This window comes from Candoia aspera, chromosome 8, assembly GCF_035149785.1.
Source record: "Candoia aspera isolate rCanAsp1 chromosome 8, rCanAsp1.hap2, whole genome shotgun sequence".
NCBI classification, from domain to species: domain Eukaryota; kingdom Metazoa; phylum Chordata; class Lepidosauria; order Squamata; family Boidae; genus Candoia; species Candoia aspera.
This window is the reverse complement of record NC_086160.1, coordinates 6,273,187-6,285,530: the sequence shown is the minus strand read 5'-3', so window position 1 is coordinate 6,285,530 and position 12,344 is coordinate 6,273,187. Positions and strand designations below refer to the sequence as shown.

Genomic DNA, 12,344 nt, shown 5'->3' with positions numbered 1-12,344 from the left:
CTGAAGAATCTGTATAACGACCAAGTAGCAACAGTAAGAACAGACCACGGAACAACAGACTGGTTTAAGATTGGGAAAGGAGTACGGCAGGGCTGTATACTCTCACCCTACCTATTCAACTTGTATGCAGAACACATCATGCGACAAGCTGGGCTTGAGGAATCCAAGGCTGGAGTTAAAATCTCTGGAAGAAACATTAACAATCTCAGATATGCAGATGATACCACTTTGATGGCTGAAAGTGAAGAGGAACTGAGGAGCCTTATGATGAAGGTGAAAGAAGAAAGTGCAAAAGCTGGTTTGCAGCTAAACCTCAAAAAACCAAGATTATGGCAACCAGCTTGATTGATAACTGGCAAATAGAGGGAGAAAATGTAGAAGCAGTGAAAGACTTTGTATTCCTAGGTGCAAAGATTACTGCAGATGCTGACTGCAGTCAGGAAATCAGAAGACGCTTAATCCTTGGAAGAAGAGCAATGACAAATCTCGATAAAATAATTAAGAGCAGAGACATCACACTGACAACAAAGGCCCGCATAGTAAAGCAATGGTGTTCCCTGTAGTAACATATGGCTGCGAGAGCTGGACCATAAGGAAGGCTGAGCGAAGGAAGATCGATGCTTTTGAACTGTGGTGTTGGAGGAAAATTCTGAGAGTGCCTTGGACTGCAAGAAGATCCAACCAGTCCATCCTCCAGGAAATAAAGCCAGGCTGCTCACTTGAGGGAATGATATTAAAGGCAAAACTGAAATACTTTGGCCACATAATGAGAAGACAGGACACCCTGGAGAAGATGCTGATGCTAGGGAGAGTGGAAGGCAAAAGGAAGAGGGGCCGACCAAGGGCAAGATGGATGGATGATATTCTAGAGGTGACGGACTCGTCCCTGGGGGAGCTGGGGGTGTTGACGACCGACAGGAAGCTCTGGCGTGGGCTGGTCCATGAAGTCACGAAGAGTCGGAAGCGACTAAACGAATAAACAACACAACAACTTCCTTTGGAATTTGTGTCAAAGAACTATACAATTGGTTGTGCCCAAAGTTTGGAATCTCTTTATATATGGTTTCATGAGTTATACCTGTCCATCTTCAATCTCAAGAGTTATTTAGATGTAATCAGTCCTCAGGGATAGTTTGCATGGGATGGATTAGAAGTCCCATCTGACAAACTGTAGTTCTTGCAGTGAAGATATTCTTTATTTGAAAAGGTAGTTACTCTATGTCTACTTTAGATATAAAACAGGACAAGAGTTATAAAGTTACTCTTAATGTTTAGCATCTGGATAGAAGTGTGCAGCTGCAAACAAGTCAAATAATTAAATGTACTTCAAACCTATAGCTACTATATTTTAACATCAATTTGTCATATGTAAACATTATGCAAATCTATATCCTTTTTGCATATTTTTTTTCCTTTGGAGTTGTGTTTTCTTCTTTTGGATGGTGTGTAAATGGCCACCTCACCATGGTTGTTACAAATCCTTGTGTATCTGATATTGCACACACACAAACCTCCAGTTGGTTGTCAAAACTCTTAGATGATCAGAACCAACCCAATGTTTAGTGAAATGGCATTGTTCTTGGTAGTTGATAGTAAGGAATGAATCAATGTGATGGAGACAATTCTACTGTGAGAACTGGGATGGGAGTGGATCACTCGTTGTTCTGCTTTACAGAATTTTCTGTGTCAATTCAAATGGAATAATTCAGTAAATATTGAGCTTGGAGAGCCTGGAAGTGTTTCACTGGCACAATTTTTTCTACTCCTTTGATTTCTCTGAAGTGCTCTATCCAAATCTTCCATAGCCTCAGTTGTTGCCTGCAAGTCTATTGTTGCTTAATTTAGCTGTCTAACTGCTGTTTAAGACAAAATAAAGGAGATTTTTAAAAAAGTAATAACTCTAAATAGTATTGTGAAACAGCTAGTAGAATGCAGACAATCTGCTCTGACCTGCAGATTTTCAGCTGGATCATCCTTTCAAAAAAATAAAAGAAAATAAAAGAAAGACACTTCGGTGTGGATTATAGAAGACAAATATGCAAATCTCCTATTCTGCAAAACCTGAGCATGTGTTGGCAAAACACAGTGAGCAAATATTAGCCTGTATTTATGAAGCAGTAGTAGCTGCAAAGACATACTTTAACACTGTTTATTAATAAGAAGAATTAAAATACCATCGTATGCATGTCTCTTCCCAAGAAAGTCCCAGGATATTCAGGGTGACTTATCTCACCAATTTTTGCAAAACAATCCAATGTTAAATTAAGGAATGTATCAAAATATATTTAGCCTACAATCCTATGCAGATGTAGCCACTGAATTGATGAGTCTCACCTATTGATTAGGCAGGTATGGAATCAAAATGCCAGAAATAAACGAGCCTTGTCTACTTCTTTGGAAAATAATTTCCCCCATTCTGAATGGGATAAGCATGATAAAATGTATGGGCTACATGCAACCTCCAAGACTGTTTCAACAAACTTTGGTGGCCAAATGGCTGAATTTCAGTGCTGCAATTTCAGGGCATTTGTTCAGATTGGAAAAGATTAAGGGTAAGTATCATAGCAGGTACCCATAAAAGCTCCCATTTCCATTTCTCTCCTTAAACAATCCTGTCCCCTAAATTCCAAGTACTGAGCTGGAAATTTCAGCCACATCCCTTCTGATGTCATCACGATGATTCAGCCCAGAATTGGGAATCTTATCTTCAAAACAATAGTAATTGCTAGTATGTATGTCTTAGTTATCAGCTAGGGGAGAATTAGTTTAAATCCTACAGTATATTAAAAAAAAAATTACATTAAAGAGTATGGTTTCTCCATATAGGACAACTGGATCTCCATATAGGACAACTTTTTTTTTCTTTTAAGGAGAAACTATGTACAGTTACTATACTTTGTTCAAAGTATGAACAGACACCAAGGACATGATGGGCGTACTCTAGCCAAGACTGATGCAGAAATCTGGAATTAAGCTTGCCATACATTTCTTATTTCAAGGAATTATTCTTAATTTACCAATGTTAAGTCTGGTTTGTTTTTTTTTAATACACTTTACAAAAATCATACTTAATGCTATATTTTAATAAGGAAATACACTGCATCCTTGGGAGAATTGCCCTTGTGCATAATGGACCACGTGAACAAGGAACATATGTAAGATGCAGAGGTATGGGAATTATCAGACATGGATCAGCTTGGATTTGAAATGAAATTGAAGCTATGGAATTTGGATTCAATACAGCTGTAATCATTCTTGGATCTTACTGGATGAAATCTGCAATGAATCCATCCAAAAGCTTTAAATGTTGAGGGTGCCTTTTGGCAATCATCACAAGGTCCCCCTTAAACCTGGTCAATGCCTTAAAGAGTAAGCAAGATGGCATGATGGGGGGAGAAGGAGGAGCAGGAGATTTATAACTCAGCTCTCTTTTTCTGATAGCAGATCTATGTTGCAAGATCTAATCAATTAGTGCATTTTCCTCCACTGTTGAAAAATTGTACTGAGAGAGAATTTTTCTGTTAAATTTCATATGTGGCTGATAAAGACAGAGAAGTGTGTGTGTGTGTGTGTGTATGTGTGTGTAGAGGGACTGGAGGATGTCATTGTCTTAACCACTCCTGATAATTGAAAAATAGATCATCTACAGAAAGTATTGAGAAGCCCTTGGTTTCTTCCTTCAGAGGCCTTCAGCTAGGATTATTACTCATAGTCAACTGGATGATTTTTTTTTATGAATATTCACATTCCGATCACAAAGTTTCCTTGAGAAATTAGCTTCCGTAAACAGGCACAGATTTTGGGTGATTGGAGTGAAAATTACCTTTGTGGGTATGCGTGTACACACCTGCCCTGTTTCTTGGGGGCGGGGGGAAATGGGTCTCTTCAGTTGATTGATTCAATTGTAGCCCTTTACGGAGAGAATGCATAATTTACAAAAGCATTGTGTCTTGCGACCAAAGGCTTCTTGGGGCAATGCCGCACTCTTAGCACCATCTTTACTGCCTTCCCCAACAGGCAAAGATTTTCTCAGCAGAAAGAGCATTTTGTCCTTTCCTGCTGAAGTAAAAAGGGTTGAATGCATTTCTTTTTTTCAATTATGAAAATTATGAGCTTCTCAATTGGCCTTATTTCATGTCTTCTTTTTTGTTTCGACTTTGATCCTGTTTTTTACTCGCTTTTCTTAGTGTGGCAAAGCACAGAATCCCTACTCTTTGGTTCCACCTAGACGCTATCTGCATTTGTGCAACTCAGGTCTCTGAGCTCTAATTTGGGGACACTTGCATGAAACGTGTGCCATGACAAACTTAGTGATTCACAGTATGGCAGACAAACTGAGTTTGGCTACTCCCAAAGCATTTATTTAACTGAAACCTTATTTAACTGTTCTCTATCATCCCAACAGGGTCAGAGATGCTGGAGGCTGGTACTTCTTTTTCTTTTTTTCTTCTGTTTTCTAATTTTTTTTTTTAAAAGCTAGACTTTGAGCTTTCCTCCTTATTAATTTTAAGCATTGCCTGCCTATCTTGGATCTACTCAAAACAATGCTGGTATAAAATCTATTTGGTCTGATCTCTCTAGGATGATTGTCTGGTCCTCCTTTGGATACCTCCCAAGGTAAAATAATGTGAAATAAAGAAACACATGGAAAGATATTAGGTCAAAAAGACTCTTAGAGAAGAGGGGGTAGTCCTAGCCTTATTGCACAACTAGCTATTGTATGTAGGGAAACTGAAACAAATTAGCTGTTGGTCACTACTCTTTCAATGGGTTTGGGGAAGTGAGGGTGGGGGAGACTAAAGGGACCTGACTTGTAGAGGGAAACTGGCCAATAAACAGAACAGAAACCCAGCTCTTCTTTTTCTGCAAATAAAATAGTTGAGATGCGCTTCCTTCCTGTGGAAGTCTGGAGAGATGTTGATGCCAACAATAAGGAGGAAAAAGCGTCCAATCTGAAAGGAACTTGGAAATAAGTGTTCATAGACAGGATAAAGGATGAAAAAGAAATGGCTGCCATGAGGCTGGAAGTGACCAGGGGGGAGCCAATACGCCAGTGCCTTCCTACATTCACCAAACACCTCTCTGATCACAACTGGTCAGTTGACTGCCTCCAAGATATGGATGGTCCGATGTGACAGATTTTACACACTTGAGGCTATCACTGGACAGGGAGAAAGATGAAGCTAATGACCATTTCAGCCTGGCTCACTCAGGGGCTGGGGAGGAAACACTGACATGGGGATGGGGTGGGTGGGGGAATTTCTCGGCCAAGCACAATTGTGCTGTGGTTAGGTGTGAGAAAGGACAGGGCCTGTAAAGAAAGTGGCTTATTAGATAAGTCTTGAGTCTGGTTCTGCTTGGGGATATAAGTGAAAAAGAGCCCTGAATGCCACGTGAGGGGAAGAGCTCCAGCCAAGTGGAAGTCTTGAGCAGGAGAAGACATGCCAGAAGCAGCAAATAATCTAATAAAAACCTAATACGGCAAGTAGTCAGTCTATAGGATGTCTATGGGTGCTCGTTGAGCGTTTCAGCATTTCAGCAGCATCCTACTCCGTGTAGCCTTAAATTCTGGGTTTTAACCGCTAGCATTTTAACAGGCTTTTGGCTGCAGAAATGAAGATGGGCAATGAGTGTCCTGTTAGCACCAGTAGCTGGAGTTCTTCCCCTCAGGGCTGAAAATGCATCCTCACTTTGTGGAATCTTCTTAGGTATGGGAGTCGGAAACCTTGTCGCTTTCACACCGTCACCATTACCATTGCCATAATGATTGCTATGGTATCTCTCACACATGAGAGATTTATTTGCTTCCGTTGGAAAAGAAAGGAAGAGTGGGCCGGGGGGAAGCGATCCATTTCAGCTGGATGGAAAAAAGAGCGATGGGTATTTTCATGGCAACAGGAGATGTGGCAAGATCCCTTCCTTGTAAGATAGGGCATGGAAGGCATCAGGACTTCCCGGAGCTCTTCATGAACCAGATTAATGAAAGAAAGAGAAATTATAATACTATCTGCTGTTCCTATTCACTTAAGGACATCATCAATACAGCATCATCAACATCGTTGTTGTTGTTGTTGGCTTCACCTGCAAACAATTGGGGAAATTAAGTAAGCAGTGATCCAGTTTGCTTTCAAAGGTTTAACGAAGTTTCATCTTATTATTTTGCCTGCAGAATTGGGAAAAATGCCACAATGCCATCTGATGAGCAGGGCACAAAATGGCAACCTGATGCGCTGCAATGCAGTTCAAGAGTGTTCAGTTAATGTTCCGTGAATAGTAGTGTAAAGAGGAAATAGTCAGGTACTGATAGGTGTATAAGGCGTATAGACACATGGACACAGACACATGTAACTGAACTAGTTCTTATTGCCCAGTTCTTAATATAAAAACATTACAGTGTGCAGTGTGCAGTGGGGAATCCAAGGTGTCAAAATAACACTGTGTCGACTGCTGTACAGGTTCTGCAGCTGAATCTTTGTCCCCAACAGTCCTGCAAATGTTTGATCTTGTTAAGGCATTATATATCAGTCCCGACTATAACCCTCTCTCTCTTTCCTCTATGCACTCCCCAAGCAGATACAGGAAAGCAAGATAAGTTATTTTATTGTAGATCATTAGGAAACCATAAATACAGAGAAATTCTTCAACCATTGGTCCTAAGGCTGAAATCCTGGGCCACTTTCTTCCACCTTTTTGAGTTAAAAGGCTCTTGACTGATCTTTTCACAACCTTGATGAATGCTGACACCTGTTCCTTGTCCCTTCTCTGTGGCATGAGAATCAGGGGCTCCTATCTCATTCACTTCATCCTTTAAAGTTCTGGCATCAGTACAAATATCTGCCTAATTCTCTAGGAAGCTTTTGGTGCAGATTCCTGGCTGATTTTTTTTTTTTTCTTTTAACCTAATAATCAGGTGGTTTCTGTAAAAATGGAAGGAACTGGGAAAAGGATGTGGAACTAAGACAGCAAAATGCCTCGTTGAACAGGAGCCAATTCACAGTTACAGACAACTTATGTTTTGCAATGGTTGAATTTAATTAAAGCAAGAGAAGCTCCCATTGATAACATTATATATTAGATGCATCTTTCCTTCACAGTAGGGATTTTTATCAATGATATTATGCAGAGGCAAGAGAAAGGAGTAGTTTTTATGTGTGTTTTTTTTCTCAGTGGGGAAAAAAAGTCTTCTTATGGCATATCAAACTGATTGATGGATCCTCCTTGATCTTGATAATGACATGTGTAAGTTTAGTTTGAGAGGAAATTGAATACGAGGAACACAACCAAGAAGATAGATATTTCTTTCCTTTTCTTTGATGGGGTCTACTTTGTGCTAGCAGCTTAGATGTGAAGGCTTGTCTTCCCTAAGGTTTCCATTCCCTAATGAACCGCATTTCACAAGGCCGAGGTTGGAATTCAGCATGCTTTAGAATTTCAACATATGCAATCCAAAAATGGCATCGGTGAATTCATATAGCCTATATTAATTAATTGTGAAGTGTTATTCTGGTTCATTTATTTTGAATGCCTGTCTTTTATGCTGGAGGTATTAATAAGAATGCCAGGTCTCTTCTGTATAATGGGGGTTATGATTATGAGGAATGAAAATGGCTTGAACTCTAGACATTTGAAAGTTGTCTCTGGAAAAGTTGGTCATTATTTGCAGAACTTAGATGTGCATCTTCATCACTCAATAATTGCAAAATTAAATAATGGTGTGCAGCTGGGAATTCCCAGATGGAATGTCGTATTTTCAACTATCCTATCCTCCTGATTTTTTTTTTAATGTGGTGCAGAAACGATAACCCATGTTCAAATCACTATCCAGTCACTCTTGCTGAGTGTGTTCTAACGTTCCCAAGGCTGACACAAAAATACAATAGAGAGTAGGCATATCACTCTAAGCTCTTTAGTCAATGAAAATGTAAAAAATACAGTTGCAGAACAGTAATAAATATAGGGAGCCCACAATTTTGCTTTATTCTATGTAGGATTTTGAATGCACTCTTCCTGTGTTTTTGTTTATAGTTTTTAATTGGTTTAATGGTTCTTACCGGTTTTGCTTATTTTATGTGGGCTGCCCAGAGTCACATACATGAGATGGATGGCTATATAAATATAATAAGTGAAGAGAATGGTAAGGATCCATACAATGGCAGAACTAACTCTTTCTTTGAAACCTTTCATATGCTATCCTAAGGAATCCAAGGATGTGAAAGAGTCAAACCTTTCTCCAAGAAGGTTTTGCACCAACATTTTTTCTTCTTTCCCCCATGCTTTCATTTGCTTTTTATTATTGGATTGGGCAAAGTTGCAAACCACATTTCCAAAGGGTGTTAGAGTTCCCTCTATGGAAGTTATCACCATTGATCAGATTTCACTCAAGTCAGCCATTCCCAACCAGATGCCTTCTGGATGTGATGGAGCAGAATTTCTCATCTTGTTCAAAACATCTGGAAGAGTGTTTAAAAAATGGAAGGGAAACACCTTTTTTGGAACTCTTGCTGAAATTAGGTCATCCTGAAGCAGGGAGATGGACTTTGTTGTTAACTCAGGATATGCTCTGAATGGCCTCTCTCTCCAAATAATCCTTGATTACTTACTTAACCCCAAGTGATATTATTTGGTAAGGCATGGGCTGCAGGAGTTTTACTGTATGAATTCTGAGCCACTTTTAAGGTTATCTGTCAGCTAATTTGGCAGAAGAGCATTGATGCGGAATGGCAGAAAACAGAAAACCACACCGATGGGTTGAAATCTCTCCTTACTCACTAAACATCACGTAATCATGTTGCAGTGGAAATGCAATTCAATTCAAGGGGTGGATGCAACTTAAAAATAAAAGTTACGGATTAGCCACAGTCAGTGAACTCAATTATAAATTGGTATGGCAGAAGACTATTCACCAAGTGTGAATCCACTGAAAATTATTAATAAAACTTTATAGCCGATTCTCCAGTCAACGGTTGTGCTACTTCACAAAGGGCAAGGGAGCAACCTTTGTCCCAGATCTTCATTTCCTGCTGTTTTATCATCAAATCAGCATACAATTGGAGAGAATAGACTTCTTGGCCTGACCAAAGCACTGCTTCCCACTGAAGCATTCATTTTCAGGAATGGTGTTTTTGTGTGTTTGTTTTTAAGTTCCATCAAAGAAAACCACTCTTATTTTTATCATTTGCTTTGGATGAAAACACAATAGAGGGGTGAAAAGCACAACAAGAAGCCAGGATGTTGCAGAATTATCTTTTGGGATCTCTCAGCAAAGACCCGGTAGAGTAGATCTGGAGAAGGAGGGTCATAAAGAGTTAAACATTTACTTTGGCTCGATTCATATTTGAACGGACAGAAAAGGTGGTGGTGGGGGGGAATGCCTCTTTCAAGCAGTGCTGCTGCCTGTCTGTCAGCTCAACTCTGTCACTAGATAATAATTGTATTCATTTAGCATTTAGAATACTCAAATTTGCAAATGACAATCCAAATGAATATTTCATAACAAAGAGGCATGATCCATTAGGGTAGCGCGACTCCAACTCCTGATTTTGCATTCTGCCTTTGTACGAGAGGCGGTGGCACTCACGGCTAATTAAAAGTATAGCTTTTAATCTTAAAGCCCAAGAAAGGGAAGAAATTTAAGGCACGGGTGGAGAGAATGGTCCTGTTTTTCCTGGCGGCAGGGAAGATGGGCTGGGTTTGTTGTGTGTCCCTTCGATGGTGTTATCATACAACAGAAGCACCTGTAAAAGTCTGCAATGGGGAAACAGCCTTCGGAGTGCGAAAGGGAGGCTGGTGAATGTTAGGTGCCTTGCTTACAAAATGCATAGCTCAGGTCAGCTGGTGAGGCCAGGCAAGCAATGGTGTTTATACCAAAACGGCTTCTAAGGGCAACAGCAGAGAGGGAAACACAAGCAGGGATTTGAGCTGTTGTGCGCAAACGCTCCAGAAGGAACCACAAGGACCTTCAGGAGTGTCCAGATGACAAACTGACACTCAAACTGAGATCATTCCCTAGAAAGAGCTTCCCCATCTCTTTCTTTCAGACCCTGAGCCCTTTAACACAGCGTAAAGGTTAGGGTTAAAGGAAAAAAGAAAAAGAAAACATGGGGAGCATCAATTTTCTTTTAAATATATTTGGTGCGTTGTTGCCCAGCTAAGCTGAAATGTCTAATGTCCCTCCCCTTCATCTACCTGTATTTTTTTCCCCTTCAAAATCATGATTCAGACTGACTGCATGAGTCACGCAGGGCCACGTTTATCCTGTTAAGCAGAGCTCCCTTGAACAGGAGCAGTGTATCTCTGAATTGGAAACAGACCGGGACCGCTTACCCAGGTCAGTTCAAATGACCAACCTCTGCTTTTCCAGGACGTGCTGAGCTTGATTAGCAGGTTAGCATTTGCATGTAAGCATCCTTTGGTTCACTAGAAACCTATTTTAGAGAAGGCTGGCTGTATTTTCCTGCTGCAGGGGGAAATCCATCATTTCAGCTCCCTTTTCTGTCTGAAACGTTGAGTCTTTTTTTTTTTTTAGATGCACGCGTGTCTTGCAGGTTTTTATCTCCTGCTTTTCTGTTCGGGATTAGCCGCCCCGAGCAGTTTTAAACTTTCCACCTCAAATTTGGGGTTTCTTCATTAGAAGAGAACAGCGGGTTCCTTCCTCTGAACCTGGAGGTTTCAGCTCCTTACACCGCCGGCTCCGGCTTGGTCAGCCGCCTGGAGCGCCGGCCTCAGCCACCCGCTTCTTCCTTGGCACCTCCGCTTCGGCTTCTCCATTTGGGCAGCTGCCTGGCCCGAGTCGGAAAAGGAAAAAGAAGGGGTGAGAAAAAAAAGAAGAAGAGGAAGAGGAAGAAGAAGAGGAAGACGACGACGACGGGGGAGGGACCACTTCAAAGAACAGAAAATAGGGGCCCCCCAACGGGGAATTCAAGGCTCGCCCATCCTCTTCTCCCCCCGCGCAACTGCTTCTCCCGCAGCCGGTTCGCGGCGGGCGATGGAGACGCGCGCCCGCGCGCCTGTGTTTGTGTGTCGCGCGCCGGAGAGGGCTCGGGCACGCGCGCGCCCGCCTGCCCCTCTCTCTCTCTCTCTCTTTCTCTCCCCCCCCCCGCGCAGCCGCTGGCCGTGACGTCACCGGGCTCTGGCACACACCCGGCGGCCCCCGGGCAGGCAGCTGGGTGAGTGACAGGCCAGCCTACTTTTTAATAGCTTTGTCATGTGACCGGGAACAGTAGTAAGACAGGTGCCTCGGGACCCGGCGCCGTAAAGGGCTGCGAGTCTGCCGCGCGCCGCGAGTCGGCTGCCCGGCGCTGCCGCCGCCGCCGCCGCCGCCTCCTCCTCCTCCTCCTCCCTCGCCCGCCCGCCCGCCCGCTCGCTCGGGCTGGGGATTGTCGTTCCCAACGCTTTGCTGCCGTCATTCAGGAGCTGGATGGCGTGGGACATGTGCAATCAGGACTCGGGCTGGAGCGACATCGAGGTGAGCGGGGGCGCGCGGGGGGAGAAGGCGTCGGGCGCCCGGGCGGGTAGGGATGCGCCCCGGGAGGAGGAGGAGGAGGAGGAGGAGGAGGAAGGCGCCTTGCCCTCCCAGCGGCTCCGCTTCCCTTCCCTGCGCGGTCGCGGCGCTCCGCTCGGCTGCCTTCCCGGGGAGTCGGGGTTTGGGAGGCTTGGATTCCCGGTTGCCCCCCCCCACACCGCCGCCCCGCCGCCTCGCTCATCTGTGCAAGGGAGAAAGTCGCTGGAAAAGCACTTTTGCCCTGCAATTAAGCACGCTTGCATTTTTGCTTTCCTTCTTGCTAAGCCGCCCCCCCCGATCTTGCTTCCTTCTCTCTCTCTCTCCCCCCCCCCCCCCCCTTTCTCTCTCTCTCTCTCTCATTTGAAGATTAGTCTTCGGTTGCTTCAGCATTTTTTTTAAAATCCCGGCTCCTGTCATGGGGATTTCCTGCACTAGGAAACTATTTTAATGGATGGTGGGTTCCCTCTCCCGTCACAAGCGGGGTTGGGAGTCCGGTATCCTGATAGGAATTGCGCTGCTCTCAAACCTTTCCAGGGGCGCGGAGGGTCTGACGGAAGAAAGGCCCTGGGCATGGGGCGATGGGGGCCGAGATCTTGGTAGTCTCTTAAACTTGGTCCCCTGTGGTGCATCGGTTCGGTTGGTAGGCGACTATCTGCCAGGGCGCGCTGATGCTTTTGTGAGTCGGGGGGATAAATTCAAGTTGGCCTGATTGAATTTCCTCCTTCTCCGACCGGGAAGATCTTGCGGGAGAGATGCTCCGGTGCTTCTCTTGGGGGGTGGGGGGCCCAATGCTCATTCATCCAGAGCTGTGCAATTGAGAGACCAGGATGCAGCCGGGAATAGA

The 12,344-nt window shown here is 43.4% G+C and overlaps 1 protein-coding gene across 1 annotated transcript in view; it reads left to right on the top strand.

Annotated features, from left to right (window-relative positions):
* Positions 1-11,361: 11,361 nt before the first annotated feature.
* PPARGC1A (PPARG coactivator 1 alpha) overlaps positions 11,362-12,344 on the top strand; it is a 118,606-nt gene continuing 117,623 nt past the window's right edge. Inside the window, exon 1 of the mRNA XM_063309857.1 lies at positions 11,362-11,464. Within this exon, the coding sequence (XP_063165927.1) occupies positions 11,417-11,464 (48 nt within the window). The 5' untranslated portion in view covers positions 11,362-11,416. The remainder of the gene's footprint in view (positions 11,465-12,344) is intronic.